This window comes from Notothenia rossii (genome assembly GCF_949606895.1).
Source record: "Notothenia rossii genome assembly, chromosome: 3".
NCBI classification, from domain to species: domain Eukaryota; kingdom Metazoa; phylum Chordata; class Actinopteri; order Perciformes; family Nototheniidae; genus Notothenia; species Notothenia rossii.
This window is the reverse complement of record NC_136901.1, coordinates 12,650,408-12,671,500: the sequence shown is the minus strand read 5'-3', so window position 1 is coordinate 12,671,500 and position 21,093 is coordinate 12,650,408. Positions and strand designations below refer to the sequence as shown.

Here is a 21,093-nt window from a genome sequence, read left to right as displayed (position 1 = left end):
AACAGGACAGCTGGAGGACCATGTCATTATGTTTTCTGTGTTGAACATAAATCTGCTGACACTGTGTTTGTTAGATTGTGGAGAACAGCGTGTGCACCCTGAGGAACCTCTCGTACCGGCTGGAGGTGGAGATGCCGTCCTCCCGGCTGCTGGGGAACCAGGAGTTGGACACCCTGCTGGGCTTCTCCTCCCCGGGGAAGGAGCTGGACTACATCTGCTGGGGCAAGAGGAGGCGCGGGCGGAAGAGGGGGGGCTGGCCCGACGACAAGGTACACCCTCAGAGGGGAGGACGTCTACATGACAAAATAAGATGGAAGGGCAGAGTTTAAAACAATAAAAGTAAAACTATAATTAGAATCATTTATATTTTATAACAGAATAAAGTATATTATTTTTCTATACAGTATCTAATTTTACATTCTGTTTTAGCTGTTTCATTTATATGAATATATATTTCTTGCACTTTTGACACTATTTAATAACCACAATTTATTTGTAATGTTTATTGTATATTTAATGTTTCACTCTCGGAGATGTAGATCAGTTTAAATTAGATTTTCATTGGGAAATAATTTTAGTGAATCACAAGGTAACTAAGTTAATCAAATAAATATAAACATATCATATCAAGAGTAGAAGGATGTATATAAAGAAGACCCTATATAAAATACAATGCCTCTGATTTGTAACATCTTCTGTCTGTGTGTGTGTGTGTGTGTGTGTGTGTGTGTGTGTGTGTGTGTGTGTGTGTGTGTGTGTGTGTGTGTGTGTGTGTGTGTGTGTGTGTGTGTGTGTGTGTGTGTGTGTGTGTGTGTGTGTGTGTGTGTGTTGCAGTGGGACGGCGTGGGGCCCATCCCAGGCTTCTCTCAGCACCTGAGGGGGGCGGAGCAGCTGTGGCACCCCATGGTGGTGAAGCCGTATCTCAACCTGCTGGCGGAGAGCTCCAACCCCCCCACGCTGGAAGGGGCCGCCGGGTCCCTGCAGAACCTCTCCGCCGGGAACTGGAAGGTGGAGCAGCTCTCTATTACAGCCAGCACACAGCACCATAGGGATCAAAGCAATAACAGTGTGTGTGTGTGTGTGTGTGTGTGTGTGTGTGTGTGTGTGTGTGTGTGTGTGTGTGTGTGTGTGTGTGTGTGTGTGTGTGTGTGTGTGTGTGTGTGTGTGTGTGTGTGTGTGTGTGTGTGTGTGTGTGTGTGTGTGTGTGTGTGTGTGTGTGTGTGTGTGTGTGTGTGTGTGTGTGTGTGTGTGTGTGTGTGTGTGTGTGTGTGTGTGTGTGTGTCCAGTTCTCAGCCTACATCCGAGCGGCGGTGCGTAAAGAGAAAGGGCTGCCCATCCTGGTGGAGCTGCTGAGGATGGACAACGACCGGGTGGTGTGCTCCGTCGCCACCGCCCTCCGCAACATGGCGCTCGACAGCCGCAACAAGGAGCTCATAGGTGCACACACACACACACACACACACACACACACACACACACACACACACACACACACACACACACAATTCTGTGAGTGTGTGTTTGTGTGTGTGCCACAGTGTAATTGTCCATGTGGCTGCTGCTAGACAATCTACTTATGGTTATAATTCAAGCACGCAACGAACAGATTGAGTCCTCTTCACACTCTAGGAACATCAACAGCTTGTTAAAAATATATATTTAGAGTTTTATATTGCATCACAGCAACTCCATTTATTCACATCAGACTGAATTCTAAAAGCACAGCGCCACCTTGTGCACAATAACTGCAATACAGTTGTAAATATTCAAACTGGTAAACATCTGGATTATTAGTCGAAAGTATATTAAAGCATTATTATAACTTAGCATAACACTTTATTAACCCCTTATCAAAGCTACCCAACAGTATTTAAATTAAAATAACAAAAGCAGCTGCAATAAAGGTGTAAATATTCTCACTGGTGAACATCTGGATTATTAGTGGTGGGAAGTAACTAAGTAGAACATATATTATAGTGTATCATCATATTAAGTGTTATTAAGCATAACACTTAATCAACCCCTTATCAAAGCTACACACCAGTATTTAAAGTAATTACAATCAAATAAAAGCTGAAACATTAAGGACCTAATGCATTAATGATTAAGATTAATGTGTCACATAAAAAAAAGAAACTCAAAAACAAGGAGATGAATTAGAATAAATTGCCCTTAATTAAATGGTACTAAAATTAAGAATCAAACCTTAGAATAAACGGTCTATAAACCTGCAGTCAAAGTAATGACACTCTTTATCATAATCAGGTTGCCCTAACAATAGAATACTGATATAATAAATGACATAATGGAGACCAATGGTTGTTCGTCTCCCCCCCCCCTCAGGAAAGTACGCCATGCGGGACCTGGTGACGCGGCTGCCCGGGGGGGGTCCCTCCAGGCTGTCGGACGAGACGGTGGCGTCGGTGTGCTGCACGCTGCACGAGGTCACCAGCCGCAACATGGAGAACGCCAAAGCTTTAGCCGACTGCGGAGGCATCGAGAAGCTGGTGGACATCAGCAAAGGGCGAGGGAAAGGGTAACCAACCTCACGTCTAAATACTTTCTTTAGGAATACTGCAATATCATTTCCTTTTTAATGTCATGAGATGTGACTGCAGCGTTTTACCTGTGATGAGAATAATGGAACGTATATAAATATACCTTTGATTTATTTCAGCTTTTAACTTTTCTAAATGATTCATTATTCTTTTGTTATAGAAAGTCACTCGATTGTTTTTTCTTTTTTTGTTGTTGGTCATATTATGAAGCAACCTCTGCTTTACCGAAAATGTAAAAATAATTTCGTTTTTATTTGTATTTAAATCTTTATTGTCATACATGTATATGCTGGTTACAACATACTGTAACAATCATGCAACAAAAGGCCAGCAAGGCAATACAAAATACAAATAAGAGTCTAAGGATATTTCTTCATGTTATATTCTTGAAGATACAAGATAAAACAATTATTTAGTTCTTTTTTTTTTCGCTTTCCATTACTTTGAGTTTTTTAACCTTTTATTTTAAAAAGCAACTAGATGTATTTTAGTGTTTGTTTAAAAGATGTAAAAAAAAATGCAGCTTTTTACTTGTGATAAATACATGCAGATCTATTTAATTAACTTGTATTTAATTGATCTTTTTGTTTATATTTTCTTGTTCCTCAGATGTGACAGCTTTATTGTAAATGTTTCTGAATTATTTAGTTTTCTATTTAAAGATATATCATGTCTCTTTCAGATCTCTCCAGAAAGGGGCATCCATCTTTTTTAATGTATTATTTTCTGGCAATTTTTCTTATTTTACTGACAATGTTGAGATGTGTAAAACAACTTCTTGTGCTGCAGGTACTCCGTGAAGGTGGTGAAGGCAGCAGCTCAGGTGTTGAACACGCTGTGGCAGTACAGAGACCTGAGGACCCTCTACAAACAGGTCTGTCCACCCTTCCCTTACCCAGAATGCATGGCGAATTAGTAACTAGCGTTCTAAAGATTTATGTTGTGTGTGCAGGACGGCTGGAACTACACCCACTTCGTCACTCCGGTCTCCACCCTGGAGCGAGACCGCTACCTGTCCCAGCCCACGCTGCCCACCAGCCCCATGCATATGTCCCCCATCATCCAATCAGGTGAGAGGATCAGTCAAACATTAAAGAAGAGTCAAGGCTTTTATTGTACATAGCTAGTTCATAGTTATGTCGATGAAGATCTTAGGTCACAGGCTCCTCCAACAGTGCAACACAATAAAACAGATTAAATAAATAACCTGTAAATTGCAAACAGGTGAATGTGATGGATGTTCTTAGTTCAGGTGTTTAACAGTCTTATGGTCTGTGGGATGAAACTGTCCCTGAGTCCCGTGGTGTTAGACCTGAAAGAAGTTAGAAAGCATCTCAAAGTAAAATAAAAGTTGTTTTTGTGTTTGTTCCTCAGGTGGTAGTGCAACATCCTCCCCCGCCATGCTCGGGATCAGGAGACACAGTTCCAACTATCAGAGAGCGCAGTCATCTATGCAACTCGACACGTATTACGGAGACAACAGTTTACACAAACGGCAGTACACAGGTCCGTGGTGGCGGAGGGATCTATGCGTGGTTTCTGTTCAAACTTAAACACCACATAATGACAGTTTAACATGTTGAGTCTGATGTGTTTCTCCTGATTCGTCCCCTTCAGGGTCTGAGAAGAAAACTCCATATTTCATCGGGACATACTCTTCCCAGTCAGGAGAGGATCTGAGACGTTCCCAAGTAGGACAATAACATTTTTTGCCCAATTTTAACGGAAATATTTAATATTAATTGCAGAAAAGGCCAAGCTGTCCAACAACAGTAAACAAGCAGTTATTCATGTATGTCATGTTTTAGGCTATAATGCAAACAAATCTCTTGATCTTACTCCTTACATGTATATATATTTATTTTATTAATGATACTAAAACTGAATATTTGTAAAACAAGCTGTTTCAAGACCTCAATTTATTTAAATTCAGAATATTACATATTAATGATACAACTATTCAATTCAAGCATTTGTCCTTACAATAAGGTATCTTATATAATTATTTGATGCCAATAACTGCAATACAATTATTTAATTAAAAGTGATTTCTTGAACCTTGTTAGAAACACCTTCTGAATGTGATACGTTCATTTGATTGACACATTTACTTTGCCTTTATTAATGTTGGTGTGACTTTACAAGTGATACCCTCTCTCTCTCCCTCTCGCAGCACACAGAGCCATTTTACGACGAGCCCGACAGGAAGAACTACAACAGCTACAGAATGTACCTGTCGTCCCCTCAAGACTACGGAGAGGAGCCGTACGACGAGGAGGAGCCGGGGCCCCTGACCCCCACCCCCCCCGACGGCTACGCTAGCCAGGCGCTCCAGTTCAAAGCCAACACCAACTACGTGGACTTCTACTCCACCACGCGGAGGCCTTCCAACCGGGCCAACAAGTTCACCGGCTCCCCCGACTCCTGGGTGTAGAAAGGACCCAGAGTACGAGGAGATTCTGTTTCTGTGATTGTTTTTGTGTGGGGAGTGCAAAGTGGAGGATGCATGTGAATCTGTGTTGACCTGTGCTCAACAACAGGGCTCGGTTTGCTACAGTTACACCATGTGCACAATAATGCAGATGAACATGGGCTATTCCTTTTAATTGTTCTTTCTTTACATTTAAAGCCGATGTAACAAGTGTTTTGAGATCGTATCAGTTTATTGCACTTCATTTAGTCCCTATAGATGAAAGCTTAAAGGTGGGGTAAGTAATTTTGGAGAAACCAGCTCGAGTGCGCTAGAATTTGAAAATACACAGCTGGATCAAATCTGCCACTTCCTTACAGAGCCCCTCCTCCAACACACACGAACACACACATGACCAATGAGGGCACGAGATAAGTTTGTGCACAGATGGAAGGCTGACAGGCAGGTAGGCCATCCAGTTACTTTAGCCGGGCCGGCTCAGATGATTGGTCGTGATTTTTACAGCGCCACGGCTTCCACAGATGACATTTTTTTATAGGTTTTTTGTCAAAGCACTTCAGATATTCATTGCTATCGGGATGTTAAGAGCATTCCATGGATTATAACAAAAAGTGTATCTCGATCCGGTTTCTCAAACTTACCTACCCAACCTCTAATGAAATGTAATGAGAAAAATGTTAATCCTATAGTTATAACTACAGACCTTTTGATGACAAGTCAAAACTGCACTGAATCTACTGGACGGAGCCAAGGAGACTTAAATAGCGTAATGTAACTAAGTGTAAAGCCATTTCCTTCAAGCTGTTTTTGCACTTCCCTTTGAACCGACTGTTTTCTATTTACAAGTGCACCTTAAAAAAAAATAGTAACAGTACAACAAAAGATAGCTTTATTTGATTATACTGAATTTAATATTGGATATTCGTGCTGATTTCTGCCGTAATATCCAGTATTAAATTCAATTAAACATTTTTGCTAATATTCAAATAAAGCTATCTTTTTGTGTAGCTCCTGGTCAAGCTAATATTTTTTTTATATCTTTATTTGCTGGTGCAAATGTAAATAAAAAAAACAGTTGGTGCAAAAATAGCTTGCTTTACGCTATTTAAGTCTCGTTGTCTCTGTCCAGTTGATTCACTGTCGTTTTGACGTGTCATCAAAAAGTGTAGTTATAGCTAGAGCTCTGTAATTTAATATTTTTCGTGAACTTGTCATTACGTTTTTATCCATACTACATTAAGTGCAATAAACTATGATGGTACGATCTCAAAACACTTGTTACATTGGCTGTAAATGTGCAGAAAGAAGTTAAAACAATTAAAGGAATAGTTAACGTTTATCTGCATTATCAGTCAAAAGGTGCTATTCGAGAAAAACCCAGCCCTCACTTTGTTGTTTACCAGAGTGTTTGTTAAAGTCAACTGATTTCATTTTTCTCTGCGGTAAAAAATGTGCAGTTTGTTGGCTTCATAACATTAATAATCATGGTCACTGTTGGGAACCTTTAAAGACTCAGAGAACCGGGGTCACGTCTGTAACCTCGTGCTTTCTGTATGTTGGTGCAGTAATCTCATAAAGTATGTGAAATATGTGAAAATCTATTTGTACAGAAACAATGGTTTAACTGTCCTGTTACATTGTTGTACTCAATATGTAGAAATTTATATGTGATTGTGTGGAGAAGATTTTTCTATTATTTATTGATTCTTTCTATTCATTTGATTGTGATCTGACCAAAATACCCCATCTGTCTGTTCTGTCTAAACTGATGATAATGTGCAATGTTACAGAGGAAATATATGGGAATAAAGATTATATCATGACAAGGTTATTTCAAAGTCTGTCATTTTATTTGGACAAAAAAAACAATGGTAAAAGTTAAATAGATATATATATCTTTATTGAATTGCATCATTAGATAAGATGCCACAGTCAAACAAACAAAATGTCATCGTGATGAGTTCAATGCACGCTGCATACAAATGTCCAGTTGGTCCTCCCTGAGCATGCCTAACACAAGCTCTAATCCATGCAGTTACATTCAGTTATTCTCCAGCTCACTTTAAACAACAAATAAGCCGAGATACATGTGAAAATATTTAAAACGTTACCTAACGAAAACGGCGTTACATAACGAGGTCACGTAACGTTACAGAGTGCGGGTGTTGGGATTAAATTAGTTTCAAATGTCTACTTCCTATTGGCCTTTTTTAAGGGATATTCATCAATCTGTCATTAACTCTGCGTACTAAGATCTCTGATTGTCTGATCAGGAGCTTACAAGACGCTTTGTCAAAAAAAAAAAAAATTGTAAATAAAGTGTCCCTGACAGAATCACTATAACTTTCTCACTTCATTCTCAGCGGGGGACAGAAGTAGTAAAAGTAACTTTGGAAATGTCAAAAATGCACCAAAACACAAGGTATTAGTATAGCTAGTAAGTGTTAGTTTATAAATACAACTTTTGGAGGGGGGAAATATTTGAACACACACTTTAACGAGCTGTGATTTTGCCTGTACAAAGTGGCTGTAATCAATTTCTTTATATAGCTTTAGCTGTCACCTTCAATGGCATCGACTGCTCAACAAAGACATGTTATTCTTAAAGGAACAGTTTGACCTTTTGGGAGATGTTTGTATTTGCTATAATGAAAAGAGTGCCTAATATTGATTGAACTCAAAAATGTCAAACTATTCCTCAAATGAATAAATGCTGGCTAAAGATTCATTTAAAAGCCTAAATATCTTCCTGTTCCGCCTGGCTCTTTAAGCTTTGGAAAGCTGTACAAACTCACAATCATAAGGAAAATATTGCAACCTGCTACACTTCTCAATCCTCCACAAAGGGCCTCGTTTAAATAGTTGTGATTAAGCAACAAAATGCACAATTATGATACAAATCTGTGATGAGGAGACAATTGCTTTTGATTGATCCTAAAAGATAAAGCAGGACTGTTCCTCTGGTACCTACATTCAGCAGATGAAACATGTTGACGTCAAATATCAGTATATACAGGAAGGATGCGGTGATGGCCTCCCACTGGTGCTCCAGCAGGAGGGGCGGGGCTTGTTTCCAGATGAGGTGGTGGGCATGCTTCAGTCATTAGGGGTCTGTCTGCAGGAAGCACAAGAATTATAAGTACATTTTTTTTTATACCTGTCTTTTGAATACATCTTTATATCCATAAAAGCAAAGAGAAATGTATTTGTATACCAAATGTATGCGTAAAAAAACATGTTAACTCTACAGAGAATTTGAAAAGAAATAAGATTGAGAAACAATCCTGATATCCAATTAAAAACAGATGTAAAACAGAGAACATCACTTTGATTTAAGCCTGATTGATATTTGTATTTCCATGTCCAACTGGAGGACAATAAAATAGATTAGAATTGTATTATTTACAAATGTTTTTGTGAGTTCCCTGACACACCGGGGACACACATTTATGTATAAAAGACATCAAAAAGTGCATTTTGCATGATAGGACACCTTTAACACATTCAATTACATTTCAAAAAAGTCAACAAAAAGTTTCCTGCGAGTTCCAGAATGAGAACTCACAGTGTTGGGTTGCTGTTGGCTTCAGTGGTTGACTCTGATGGAGCTGCTGATGGGGGAGGACAGAGGGTGATGGCCTGGTCTGATGGGCTTAGCTGAGGGACAGAGAGAGACATTCAGTGACATGTATCTCACATGTTCTCCTCTATCAAAGTGGTGGGTGTGCCTCCGCTCACCGATCTGGGCGGAGAAGCCCCTCCTCGCCATGTTCTTGGCGCGCACCGCCTCCTTGATGCGGTCCACCTCCTGCTGGTAGCGCTTGCGGTCCCTCATGGAGCTCTCCTTGGCGTCCTTCAGGGCGTTCTCCAGAGCTTTGACGCGCTCCGCCGTGGCCCGCAGACGCTTCTCCAGTTTGGGCAGCTCGCAGCGCAGGTCTGCGTTGTCTCGGACCAGCTGAGGGGAAGAACACAATCAAGTTCTGCAGCACCATTTTGAGGTACTTTCCATTTTGTATTACTGCTGTAGCCTAGTGAGATTGTTTACTGTAGAGCAGTGGTCCTCAACTGGTCAATACATCGCGACCCAACATTTTGAAGCACTCAAATCTATTCAACAAAAAACGTGCTGTAATATATACGCTTTTCAGCATACAATATTAATACAAGTGAAGTACAGTGCATATATCCCTTATACCCCTTCACAGAACTAAAGAATGCTTTTAAAAAAGGTTTAATGAGATGATGAAATCAAAGCTGAACTATATAAAAAGGCACACATGCTGAAAACCCAACCCCAGCAGGGGGGTCTGGGGAACGAGAGAGAGAAGAGCAAAGAGGAGATAGTCTGTTTGACCTACTTTAAATTGTGGGTAAGGATAGATAGCTCCCATTGTTCTGTGACCTGTCAATCATCAAACCGGGGGTCATATATCATTAAGTGTTCATTTCTATCTGAAGTTGTACCCATGGATGTATAAAGAAGAGTTCTACCGCAAAGTTATTCTCCGTGGGGACTTCCGGCAACAATCTTGATTCTGATTGGTCAGAAGACTCGAAAAAACGTCAGCAAAGATATTTCATTGAGAAGATGATCACTACGTGACAGAAGTTTTCAAAGGCGTTTATGGTCTCCGGTACTTCCAGTCCAACGCCGACTGCATGCACAGCGTTAGAAAATCAGGCCTTCAAAATAAAAGTTTGACTTTCCCCCCCCAAAAAAAAAAAAATTCCAACTTTTTTTTTCCAACTTTTTTTTTCTTCACTCACACATCCGCGACCCACTCGAAACGGGTCCGCGACCCACCAGTTGAGAACCACTGCTGTAGAGTACTCCATTTATTTCCGTTATATTTAGATACTCCAGTCATATAGTAAGTCCTTTGATGTTGTAAATAATTAGTTTTCATTATATCGTATCTTATTGAATGTTTTTTTATATTTTTAACTGGTGTAAATGCTTGACAACACTGCTGCTGTGACAACATCATTTCCCATTTTGGGATAAATAAAGCATCTATCAATATCATTTCTAGTTGTACATTTCAGAGCGAAATGTTGTTATTTTTATTGACACTTAAAAGCACTTTGCAAGGTACGCACAACCAAAATAAGTCTGCAAAAGTACAATCTGAACACCGCTTCTGAACTCCTAAATGTTTTATTGTATTCACTTTATTGTAAATAAATAAAATAATAATAATAAAATACTTCACTTCTTTATACATTTGTACAGTTATCATGTGTAACTTTGCACCAATTGAATAAAATCACCTTTTCTGCTTTTTAAACTGATAGTACATTTTGCCTTGTGTATTTATTTTAGTAGGATCCTATGTCAGACTTGTAATTGTAATGAAGTATTTTAATTGTATTGCTACTTCTAATTACAGGGAAAGTGAGCAGAATTTAGCACCATTTAGCCTTTTGGTGACAGATAAGAATACTTTATATATGACTTTATATTCAATTTCTGCAAAATAAACAATAACACCAGCACACTTGCCTTTTCATTTCGTATTAAAACATGTTCTATTATTCTCCTTTCTTGTACAGTTTACCTGCTTGTGGACCTTGGTGAGCTGCTCCAGGTTGTTCTCCAGGAAGGAGATTTTCTGTTTCTGGGCCACATTTCCAAGCCCCTCCTCACAGTCCAACTCTGCGCTCTGAGAAATAAAAACAGCACTCAGGTTAGATGTAAAAAAGTGTCAGAGAAAAGACACTGAACCTGAGGAAGGGGACGTACCTTCTTAACCCGCGTGGTGAGGTCCTGAACGAAGAGTTTTCGCAGGTTGTGGAGAGACTGAAGCTCTTTGGCCTGAGAGAGAGCAGAACGACAATTACTCAAATGGATGGAACTAGACACATCAATACAGAGTGGTGAATTCTACCTTTTTAACAATAAAGCTTTATTTATATAGCACTTTTGATACAACACATGCAGCTCAAAGTGCTTTACAAAATGACACATCACAAGTTAAAAATAAACAACAAGAAATTCCCCTCAGATTATTTGTTAAGAACTTTATGCAGCAAAATATAACATGTTATTAGGTTAAAAGACACAAGGAGGTCAAATGTATGATAATACAAATAAAATAAATAATGGTTTCTCTCTGACAGATAACTGAATCGATGCAACATTATAAAATGTAAAACCCAAGTGAACATATCGCTACAACAGAAATACAAATAACAAGATAATAGTAATACAAATGCCATAAAGGTTAAACGATTAAGAAATAAAAAAGACCAATTGAAGCATGTTAGATTAATAAAATAAGTCCTATAAAATAAATAAAACAATATAAAGGTAGGTAAATAATAAAGACTAATGGCGCATTTCCACTACACAGCCTCGCTCGATATGGCTAGGCCTTGGTAGGCCAGGCTCACTTTATGGCGCATTTCCATTACAGTTTAGGAACTGGGGCAGTAACTATAGTAACGCAGTGTAGGCGGAGCCGTGACGTCATCTTCAATGCGAAACACAAAACCAACATCAGCCGTTAGCTGTTAGCCCTCAGAGCTCACAGCTCCTCATATCTGTTCAGAAACTAGACAACAGTTAAACAAGTACAAACCACAGACTGTCTGTGTCATGGAGAATACAGTAGCTGGTTTATTTATGTCTGTATAGGCCGTTGTTGTGAGTGTGGACGGTCGTAGCATATACAGTGTTAGCTTAGCCAAATCTCCATTCAGAAAACACGCATTTTAAAAAGGTTTTTCTCCTGCCGTCTGTCTGCAGACTTGTCAAAGCATTAATTCATCGTTTTTACTAACCGGTATCAGTATGTTGTTACCTTGGCATCATTTTGAAAAGTGTATTACAATTAAATCACGGTCAAATATGTTCATCTTGTTGTAGTTGTAGCCCCCTTGCCAGCGATTCTCTCTCTAGTTTAGCATACTCAGCCCGACTCAGTCTGGATGTTCCTGGCCCTAGGACCACGATTTCATGCGGCCAGAAAAATTGTCCCGCTAGCCGGTACTAGGCCACGTGGAAACGCAACCAAAAACGGGCCCTGCACGGCTCGGAACCGCTAGGAACGCTTAAAGCGAGCTCTGCGCTACAGTGGAAACGCGCCATAAAAGAACATTTAAAGTGGGGGGTTGCTAATAAAAAGCTAACCTAAAAAGATGTGTCTTTAGCTGGTGTTTAAAAGGTGTTTTTAAGACTTTGAATATACTCCCAAGTGTTGCAGATCAAATAGTTGAGAGAGATACAAAACTGTTTTATGCTCATTAGGAAGTAGTCAAAACCCTTCTTTTTTTTAATGCGATATGCCTTTTTGTGACTTTATTTACAGGGCCATTATAACTTTTTGGGACTATGACATAATATATATAATATATTTGTAATTAAATTACTGTATAAAAAGGTTCACCATTGGCCTGTGGGCTGCACTATAATAAACTTGTTATTCCTTGTCATTGTAAAAGTTTTTTTTTTTTGATGACCTAATCTTTTATCTTCAAGAAAAATGTACACTAGATGGGGTAGGACCAGAAACGTTTTTTTAAGCTTCTTCTTGCCCCTGTTGAACATGACAGAGACTATTTGAGAATGTATTTATTTAAAAAATGTTGTACCTTGAGCGTTTTTTGTTGTTGTTTGGTTTTACATCTCTTTGTTATAATTACTATTAAAACATTTTTTTCACATGTTCAATAAATTGACTAATAATAATACAAATCGTAGTGTATAAAAAAAAATGCCTCACCACCGTCTCCTCCAGGCCCCTCAGGTCCTCTCTGGCCTGCTCCCTCTCCTCATTTATCGCACTGCAGAAAACAGAGACATTTACATTAAGATTTGAAGAAGAATAAAGTTTGATATCAGTCGTTTGAAGTGCAGTGAGAAGCCTACATGAGTTTCTGCAGCTTCTCATCCTTCTCCTGCTCTTCGGCCTTCACTTTGTCAAAGTCTGACATCAGCCTCCCCTGCTCCAATAGCAGACCCTCGTTCAGACTGAGAAGGGAAATAAATCGTAACTTTACCCTGGAGTATTATTATCTTCAGACATTTAAAAGCATAGCGATAACAGGAAATGAAGCGGAGAAAAGCATGGGGAAATCATCTAAAAAAAAAAGGGGTCAGTGTCTAAAATAAAAGGACATAAATGAGGATGTGTGATGTCTCCGTACTCTGCGAGCTCGTCCATCATCCTCTGCTTGTCGTCGATCTCGCCCCTCAGGCGGCCCAGCTGCTTCTGATGAGCCTCCCTGTGGTGCTCCAGCTGCTCCTCCAGTGTTTTCTGCAGACACACATGAGACATTCATCCAATAGAACAACATCTGACTGCTTTTAGTTTCCAGATGTGCTTCCAGGTCACCTTGATGTCCTCGTCTCCATCAGGCCTGCCGATGTCCTCCTTCTCCTTCTCCTCCCCCGAGTGTCTTCTCTCTGAGGGCCAACAATTCAATATTAGTCAACATGTGATGTGTACATATTAGATTAGATTCCTTTATTGTCACTACACAGAGTACAGAGACATTCCAAGCACTCAAGGTAAGACTCATCTCCTTAACCCTATACATAAATCAATCTGCAGGTCATTAACTGGGTGATTCAAAGTGCATGAATAGGAGGGTGTGCTGGTTGGTAAAGTGCATGAATAGGAGGGTGTGCTGGTTGGTAAAGTGCATGTGAGCTGACCCTGGGTCTGCAGCTTGGCCAGCTCCTCGCTCAGAGCGTCCTGACTCTCCTCCAGCTGCCTCTTCTTCTGCTCCATGTTCTGCATGTAGTCCGTCAGAGACTTGATCTTGGCTTGGTGCTGCTCACACAGAGGGGAGCAGAGACAGAGCACGAGAAAGGGTCAGTATTTATCCACAGTGACTTTCAGGAACTGTAACAGAAATGGAGAAAAGTGATAGAGGAGAGCAGCCATTTCTAAAATAACAGCACCTTGTTCAAGTACTAGAGATTTAGTAGTGAGCTCAAAAACGTACGGAATATATTATTTTATGTTTTCACAGGCAAAAAAAGAAAAGAAAAGGTTTTAGTGTCAAGATCCCAGAGTTTCCACGGACAGAATATAAAACATATTTTAGAAAATTGCATATAAAGTATGCACCACGCATCTTTAGTTTGAATTAAAAGTGTACTACAAACTAAAATGGCCTCTTGTCAAAGTTTGACCGACAAGGCAAGTTTATTTGCGTTTAATTAAGACATTGTGCAAAAAGAAAAACAAGAATAATACAATTACATATGAATACAATTAAAATAGTTTAAAAGTTGGAACCACAAAACATTTTAAAATATTAATTTTACTGTCATTTTGGGACATCTTAAATATAAGATTTATGACTCTAAAAATGACTTGTTTTATATTTCATATGGAAAAATATGAAAGAAGTGTATTTTTTTTTAACTCCAGATTTAAACGTTTATCAAATCCAAAAGTAAAAAGAAGTTTGGGAAAAAGAAAAACTATCTTTACTTATGATGTAAAAGTGCATTCAAAACAGGAAAGGCCTCTTGGTTGGTTGATTGACAGGGTTATGTAAGGAGTTAATAGAAAGGCAATATATAGAATGTTACTTCCCTGCCGCTTTGGGACAATAAGGGCAACAGCGAGGCTTAAATGTAAAATTCAAGCCTTCCAGAGATCACTCAACCACGGATCAGATCCCTGCGCAACACCACCCATGAGACAACCACTGCTACCTAGTTGCTTGTTACCTGGGAGATGAGCAGCTGACAGGAAGCCAGCTCCTTCTCGTTGGCCTGGATCTTGCGGTGAGCGTCGGCCTGCGCGCTCTCCAGCTGCTTGCTGCGGTTCACCAGAGACTTCACCTCCGACTTCATCTTGCTGATGAAGAGGCGGGCCACCGTGAACTCTTCCTCCACCACCGAGCCGTTCCCCTTCGCCTCCGACAGCTGGGGGGCGAGGAGGAGGAGGAGGGGGGGTGAGACATGATGGGATGGATAAATAAACCTTCAACTGGGCCGGATAGTTTCAGATTCGTAACCGACACACGTACAATTAACACATTTACCTAAAGAATTAGACAGACTTCATAGAACAGGGGTGTCAAACTCAAGGCCACATACGGTAACATGCCGCTTTACGGAAGCACGTTCCCCAGAGACTACATGTCCCAAAATGCATCTTGTTTTGTGACATGCACGCTGAAGAGACTTCTGCTTTCACACATAGTTATTTATGAAGTTAGGACCCAAAACCGATAATAATCCAATGCAGAGGCAATAATGTAATATAATACATTATTTTATATATATTGTATATTTATATATTTTTATATAGTCTTAAAGTTGCAACCATAATGTGGCCCGCGATGAAATTGAGTTTGACACCCCTGTCATAGAAGAATCAGAATCCAGTTTATAGCCAGGTACGTTTACACATACAAGGCATTTGCTTTGGTGTGTGATGGTTAGAACATAAACAACATCAGGAATATGAACATAAAATATGTCAAAAATATAACAATTAAATAAATATTTATATTGAGTATTTAAAAAAAGCAAACATGTTCACATGATGTGCATTAATGTCTGTGTTAATGAGGCCGGTACAGTGTGAGAAAAAGTTTTTAGAGAGTACTTGTCCATGGACAAGTGAGTTTGGCAATTTACTTGTCCGAATACATTTTTCACTTGTCCAGAATGGAAAATATGGCAACACACATGCTGCAACCTGCCTGTGAGACAGAGTCCAACCACACATGTCCAACACTATAGGCCTAATAATAATAATACATTATTTTCATAGCCTATAGGCGTACGCTTTTCTACAACTTAAAGAAGCTTGCACGCTTACACATGTCCTGCAATACACATGTTTGTACACTGTTTGTAAAAGTAAATAAATAGTATGTTCATTTCAATAATGTACTTTCTATACCCTGCTTCATAAACAATACTGACATCCCTGTGCTCCTCCGAGTCTGGGGGTCCGGGGATGTGAGGAAAACGCGAGGACACAGACAGGGAGGCTGTTTCACTTCATAAAGGAAATGGCGGTCAATAGTAACAACACAGGAGCTAAAACGCTTAATAATCTTCATTACGTGTTAAAGAAAGAACATAAGAAAGTTTGACAAAGATGAGGCTGTTAAACGGGCAGCGGATCCGCTGTGTGTAGAAAGAGAGAGAGAGAGAGAGAGAGAGAGACGCTGAGCTGCAGCGATCAGCTGATCCGGAGCATAGAGAGAGAGAGAGAGCTGCGGTCCGCGGGGTTCGGCCTCGCGTCCTGTCCTCACAACTCTTATTAATCCCGGGACCTGACAATTGTTATTTGTTCCTACTCGGAACCGAGTTTTGCTTCCCAACCCTGCCACTGTGCTACACGTCCCGCCACGCCATGCCCCTGTCTCAGTACAGAAAGCGGCGAGATGCATTTCCTTAGGAATTGACAAGCAGAACCGAAACTAACATTTCTAAACGAACAATGTCGGACACGGACAATTTGCGAATGAGTTCTGCCTTTTGTAAACTTAATTTGTCAATAATTTGTCAATAAATGAGGGCGAAAAACGTCACTTGTCCACCGGACAAGTCAATTACAAGATCTACTTGTCCGTTATTGTAAATAACACGTCCCGGACGGTGGGACGTGTGCTTTTTCGCACACTGCGGTAACTGAAGGGTAGTCCGATTTAACAAGGTTTAAAAAGAAGAAATCATTTGTGTGTGTGTGTGTGTGTGTGTGTGTGTGTGTGTGTGTGTGTGTGTGTGTGTGTGTGTGTGTGTGTGTGTGTGTGTGACGTGTGTGTGTGTGTGTGTGTGTGTGTGTGTGTGTGTGTGTGTGTGTGTGTGTGTGTGTGTGTGTGTGTGTGTGTGTGTGTGTGTGTGTGTGTGTCACCTCACCTTGGCGTCGCTGGTCCCGATGATGGCTCCGATGTCGCTCAGGTCTCTCAGCAGCAGGTTGAGCACCTCGGCGGCTCTCTTCCTCTGCAGCCCGTTCAGCTCCTGCAGCTGACCCAGCTCCCTCTGCACGGCCGACAGCAGCACCTGCACACACACACAAGTGGTCAGTTGAGCTTACCCCTAGATTCCACCGGATCTGTCTGTGCCACGTTACGGCTCAGAAGCGTCCCAGAAGCCCCTCGGTGGTGGGCTCCGCTAAAAATAGGCGGCGTTTTCGACGCGAGGCATTGCATAGCGCCGGGCAGGAAGTGGACCGGTCAGAGCTTCCGGTCAATCCCCAAAATAAACTAATTTTACAGACCCTATCCCTCCGTAGTGTTTCAAGTAGGAGGCTAGCGTTCTCCTCCGGTTTACAGGCACTGTGTAAATTATATATATAGAATAATTATGATGATGAATGCATTTTTTTACCACTAAAATACATCAACACATCTTTGATTCATGTCGTTTATAACTGGACTACTATTACAATTATTATTAACTTTGTCTGTAAAAAGCAGCCTGTCCAGGAAATATGCCCAAATCAACAAAAACTGCAAGCCGGCAGGCAAGACGCTCCGCTTCTGAAACGCGCCCGGTATGACGCTGTAGGAGGTCGGAACAAAACTGCGGCGCGGCCGTAACGCGGCACAGACGGACCCGGTTAGTGTGATGGAAACTTCTGAAGCAATGGAACCAGGACTCAGACACATGTAGTTAGCTGGTTCTGAGAGAATCATCTACATTGTGCATAACAACATAAAGCACTATAGCACCTCTATCAGCTGACGCCAACAGGCAGGAACAGGGAGACAAACCAATCCCCTTTTTGCAGGCCAACTGGGTCAAAGGCGTGGGCCTAGGAAATATTCCCCTAACACTTGGGAAAGTTCTTAAGATGTGAAATGAGCTGGAAGTACCTCATGCGTATCATGAAAGTTACAGTGCTTGTTAAGCATTTTACAACTTATAGCGTAACTTGCTTTGTTTTGAACGTTCAACACTATAATAATTAAATGCAGTTATATTTTTACTGTAAATGATCAAATAGACTCAACACTAGTGTTTACTGAGTTGTGTTTGGGGTTACTGAAACTGTTAAACATGTTTGAATGGTGATATACACAGTGATAGGTTAAGGACTAACAAGTTAAGGGTATATCGCATAAAATTGTATTTTAAAAAAGATATTTGTATACAACCATACGGGGATTCATGTGAATTGTCACGTGTTGACTGCAGGGTGTGTAAACCATAACCATAAGTTACACATGACTTTTTTACAGCCATTCAGGATGAAGTGTTCAGTGAAAACATTCAAATCGTCCGTGTGCGTCTCCTCACCGTCTTGTGCTGCAGGTCGTCGATCAGCTGCATGTTACTGTGGTCGCGCTCCTCCACCTCCTGGCTCTTCTGGTCGTAGTTGACGGCCAGCTCCTCCAGGGCCTGCAGCACCTCCTTCACCTCCTCCTTGGCCAGCTCGTTCTCCGCCTGCAGCCGGCACAGCTCCTCCTGGATCTTCTCGTAGTCGCGCCGCGTGGACGCCAGCAGCTGGGGAGAGAAACGGCCACGTTTATATCCCCATAGACTCACACATAAACAGATACAGAGACAAACGTTCTTTAGTTCAATCAAAAGGGGACACACCTCTTCCTGGTCAATCATCTGCTCCTTCAGCGTCTCCCCCAGCTGACTGTGTTGGTTGATCTCATCATCCTATAGAAATATTGAGAGTAAATGAATTTAGTACTTGCAGAATAATCACAACACTACGCCTGTATTATGATAATCTTCTAAGTATTCCAATAAGTCTAATGTTTTTAGAATGACTGTATATTCCTATATTCAGTGCATGACATTAAGGATTTTGGGAGATGGCCCTGTGGGCCAGCTAAGCTAATTTACAGATGGCCCTGAGCCCAATAGAGATTGCCCTGAAAAATGCGCGCGGACGAAATGGCACGAAGGGTTTGGGGGGCCTCCCCCTAGAACATTTAGAGTGTTCCAGGTCTTACTGTAGATGCTGTCTGGTGCATTCTCTAGACTGAATTATAAGATGAACCACCACAATATTATATTGTACAATTTCAATTTTATTCTTAATTTCACTTGTTTGTTTGCTCTTGTTTGCTCACTTGCATGCCCTGCATAGCTATAAGAAATACTTAAGTTGTTGGTCAAGACACTTTCCATCTGATGAAGGCAAATGCCTTCCCGAATGTAAAAAAGTAGGAAACATTACATTCAGTTGTAACTGCCAAAACAAACATTATTTAAACTATTATGGCCCCTGTTAAAAATGTTTGTAATGTTATCTACTGTAAGTTGGTCGAATGAATGCTTCCTCATCCGGAAGCTGACCGAGCAGACCCGAGCAGCAGTCGAGAGGAGCCGAGCACATCCGTGAAGCACACAACATAGTGACGTCAGAGTTCCCGTTAGCCGGCAAATCTAAATCTCTTCGGTCAAAATAATTTCCCTTTAGCGCAATACCGCTTCAGTTGCGCCACTTATGTGACAGACAAGAATAGTCAATTCTAATGTCTAACGCTTAATGTGGAGAAAGAGATGTCCTGTATGGGTTGATTGTGCGTTGATCTGTTGGTAATGCCTCGGGGTTCCGGTGGGCATGTAAACAAATGCATAATGCTGCGCTATACTTTGTGGCCTCACCCGGTTGCATAGCGACACTTATTGTTTAGGTGTCTTTTAATAAGCAGGTAGTCATATCATTAGCTAGAACTAGCTGGATCTGATCGATATGGACATAAACGCGAGTGAAGTCTAATCTGACGGGAGAGAGAGATCAGCTGCTGCTGCTGACGAGTCGACACGCAGCTCTGCATGATCACATGCAGCGGTGAGCGGACAAAACACACACTTCAGGTTAGAATATCACACGTAGCTATTTTAATTACCTCTCAAACTACCTAAACTAGTTATAGATATGTTTAGTTTTACTGTTGGGTCACTCATTACTGGATCCACGAGCTGCATGATACTGGCATAATAGATTGCCCGATCGGGCAACCAGCGGGTGAGGCTTCATTGCCCGAGCTAAATACTAGATGACCCCGGGCCATCGGGCAGTCCTTAATGTCGAGCCCAATATGCAGCATCACTTTACAATCGCTGTATGATCTTGTCAAAACACAAAAAGCTCATATTTATGATTTCCTTTTGGATTGATACTCAAGACTTTATACAGTAGTTAAGTGACATTTATGCAAAACCAGTAGGGGTGGGAATCACCAGGCTCCCCACGATACGATACTATCGCGATACTTAAGCCACCATACGATAGTATTGCAATTCTACGATATGCTAAGTATCGCGATACGATATATTGCGATATTGCAAATCACATGGGTCCGTCTTCCCTTCCTGGTTAAATGTATTTGCAATATGAATAGTTTATGTAAATAACCCAATGTGTGTTATTTGAACCTGAAAAGGAGATGGCATTGTTTTTATTACATGTCTTAATGTAACTTCCTGTTTTATATGCAACCATCTTTCGGAGGGATATGCTACAGTTTATATTAAAAAAAAAGTTGATATAATAAAATATCGATACTTGGCATCCTTGTATCGATACAATATCGCCACGCAAGGTATCGCGATACTATGCTGTATCGATTAATTACCCCACCCCTTAAAACCAGCATAAACCAGGTCATTATTTTCGCAGTGTAATGCCAATAAAGTTTTTAGATGAAGTTAAAAAAGGAGAATATTCACTTTAAATTCTACAATCCATTTAGAAAAATGACCACTAAATATTGGTTTTGCAGTCAAACCCTCTGAGGGCTTCAATAACTTCAAAATAGAGCAATAAACAATGTGAGAAGGGAGGCAGAACATCTGTCTCTTGTCACCTTGTCGTCCAGCTGTTTGTAGAGGTTGCTGATGTCCTCCTCGAACTTGCTCCTCTCGTCCCCGCAGACGGAGACCTCTCCTCCGGGGGGGGGCAGGTTGTCGATGACGGGGGTGTTGTCGCACGGCTCCACGCTCTTCTGCTCTTTAGCGCTCAGCTGCTCCTCCTCAGGAACGTTCTCGCCTGTAACAGAGATTAGAATGACTCCGGATCTCTCAACGTGTCCATGCTTTTATCCTCAGTAGACTCCACTACTGTAATGGTGTCTTCACAGGTCGCACTCAAAACTCTATTAGAAAGCTGCAGCTGATTCAGAACGCCGCCGCAACTTTTATACTTTTAAATCCAG

General features: G+C 40.9%; 2 protein-coding genes across 3 annotated transcripts in view; one reads left to right on the top strand and one right to left on the bottom strand.

Moving 5' to 3' along the window:
* The window catches only part of LOC307034004 (plakophilin-4-like), a gene marked incomplete at its 5' end in the record, with an annotated part of 40,195 nt that extends 33,375 nt beyond the window's left edge, over positions 1–6,820 (top strand). The window contains 9 exons of the mRNA XM_079672674.1: positions 75–269; positions 835–1,008; positions 1,287–1,437; positions 2,344–2,536; positions 3,348–3,432; positions 3,511–3,628; positions 3,933–4,064; positions 4,176–4,249; positions 4,732–6,820. Coding sequence (XP_079528800.1) covers positions 75–269; positions 835–1,008; positions 1,287–1,437; positions 2,344–2,536; positions 3,348–3,432; positions 3,511–3,628; positions 3,933–4,064; positions 4,176–4,249; positions 4,732–4,992 — 1,383 coding nt within the window. The 3' untranslated portion in view covers positions 4,993–6,820. The remainder of the gene's footprint in view (positions 1–74; positions 270–834; positions 1,009–1,286; positions 1,438–2,343; positions 2,537–3,347; positions 3,433–3,510; positions 3,629–3,932; positions 4,065–4,175; positions 4,250–4,731) is intronic.
* Positions 6,821–6,861: 41 nt separating this feature from the next.
* The window catches only part of LOC307034005 (kinesin heavy chain-like), a 26,515-nt gene continuing 12,283 nt past the window's right edge, over positions 6,862–21,093 (bottom strand). Inside the window, exons 13-27 of one of the 2 annotated variants that reach the window (XM_079672675.1) lie at positions 20,746–20,927; positions 18,515–18,583; positions 18,212–18,418; positions 16,829–16,972; positions 14,678–14,875; positions 13,649–13,766; positions 13,326–13,396; positions 13,138–13,247; positions 12,860–12,961; positions 12,714–12,774; positions 10,733–10,804; positions 10,548–10,652; positions 8,728–8,944; positions 8,555–8,646; positions 6,862–8,104 (exon numbers count right to left, since the gene is read on the bottom strand). In XM_079672675.1, coding sequence (XP_079528801.1) covers positions 8,576–8,646; positions 8,728–8,944; positions 10,548–10,652; positions 10,733–10,804; positions 12,714–12,774; positions 12,860–12,961; positions 13,138–13,247; positions 13,326–13,396; positions 13,649–13,766; positions 14,678–14,875; positions 16,829–16,972; positions 18,212–18,418; positions 18,515–18,583; positions 20,746–20,927 — 1,727 coding nt within the window. In that variant the 3' untranslated portion in view covers positions 6,862–8,104; positions 8,555–8,575. The remainder of the gene's footprint in view (positions 8,105–8,554; positions 8,647–8,727; positions 8,945–10,547; positions 10,653–10,732; positions 10,805–12,713; positions 12,775–12,859; positions 12,962–13,137; positions 13,248–13,325; positions 13,397–13,648; positions 13,767–14,677; positions 14,876–16,828; positions 16,973–18,211; positions 18,419–18,514; positions 18,584–20,745; positions 20,928–21,093) is intronic. The other variant, XM_079672676.1, reaches the window with a different exon arrangement.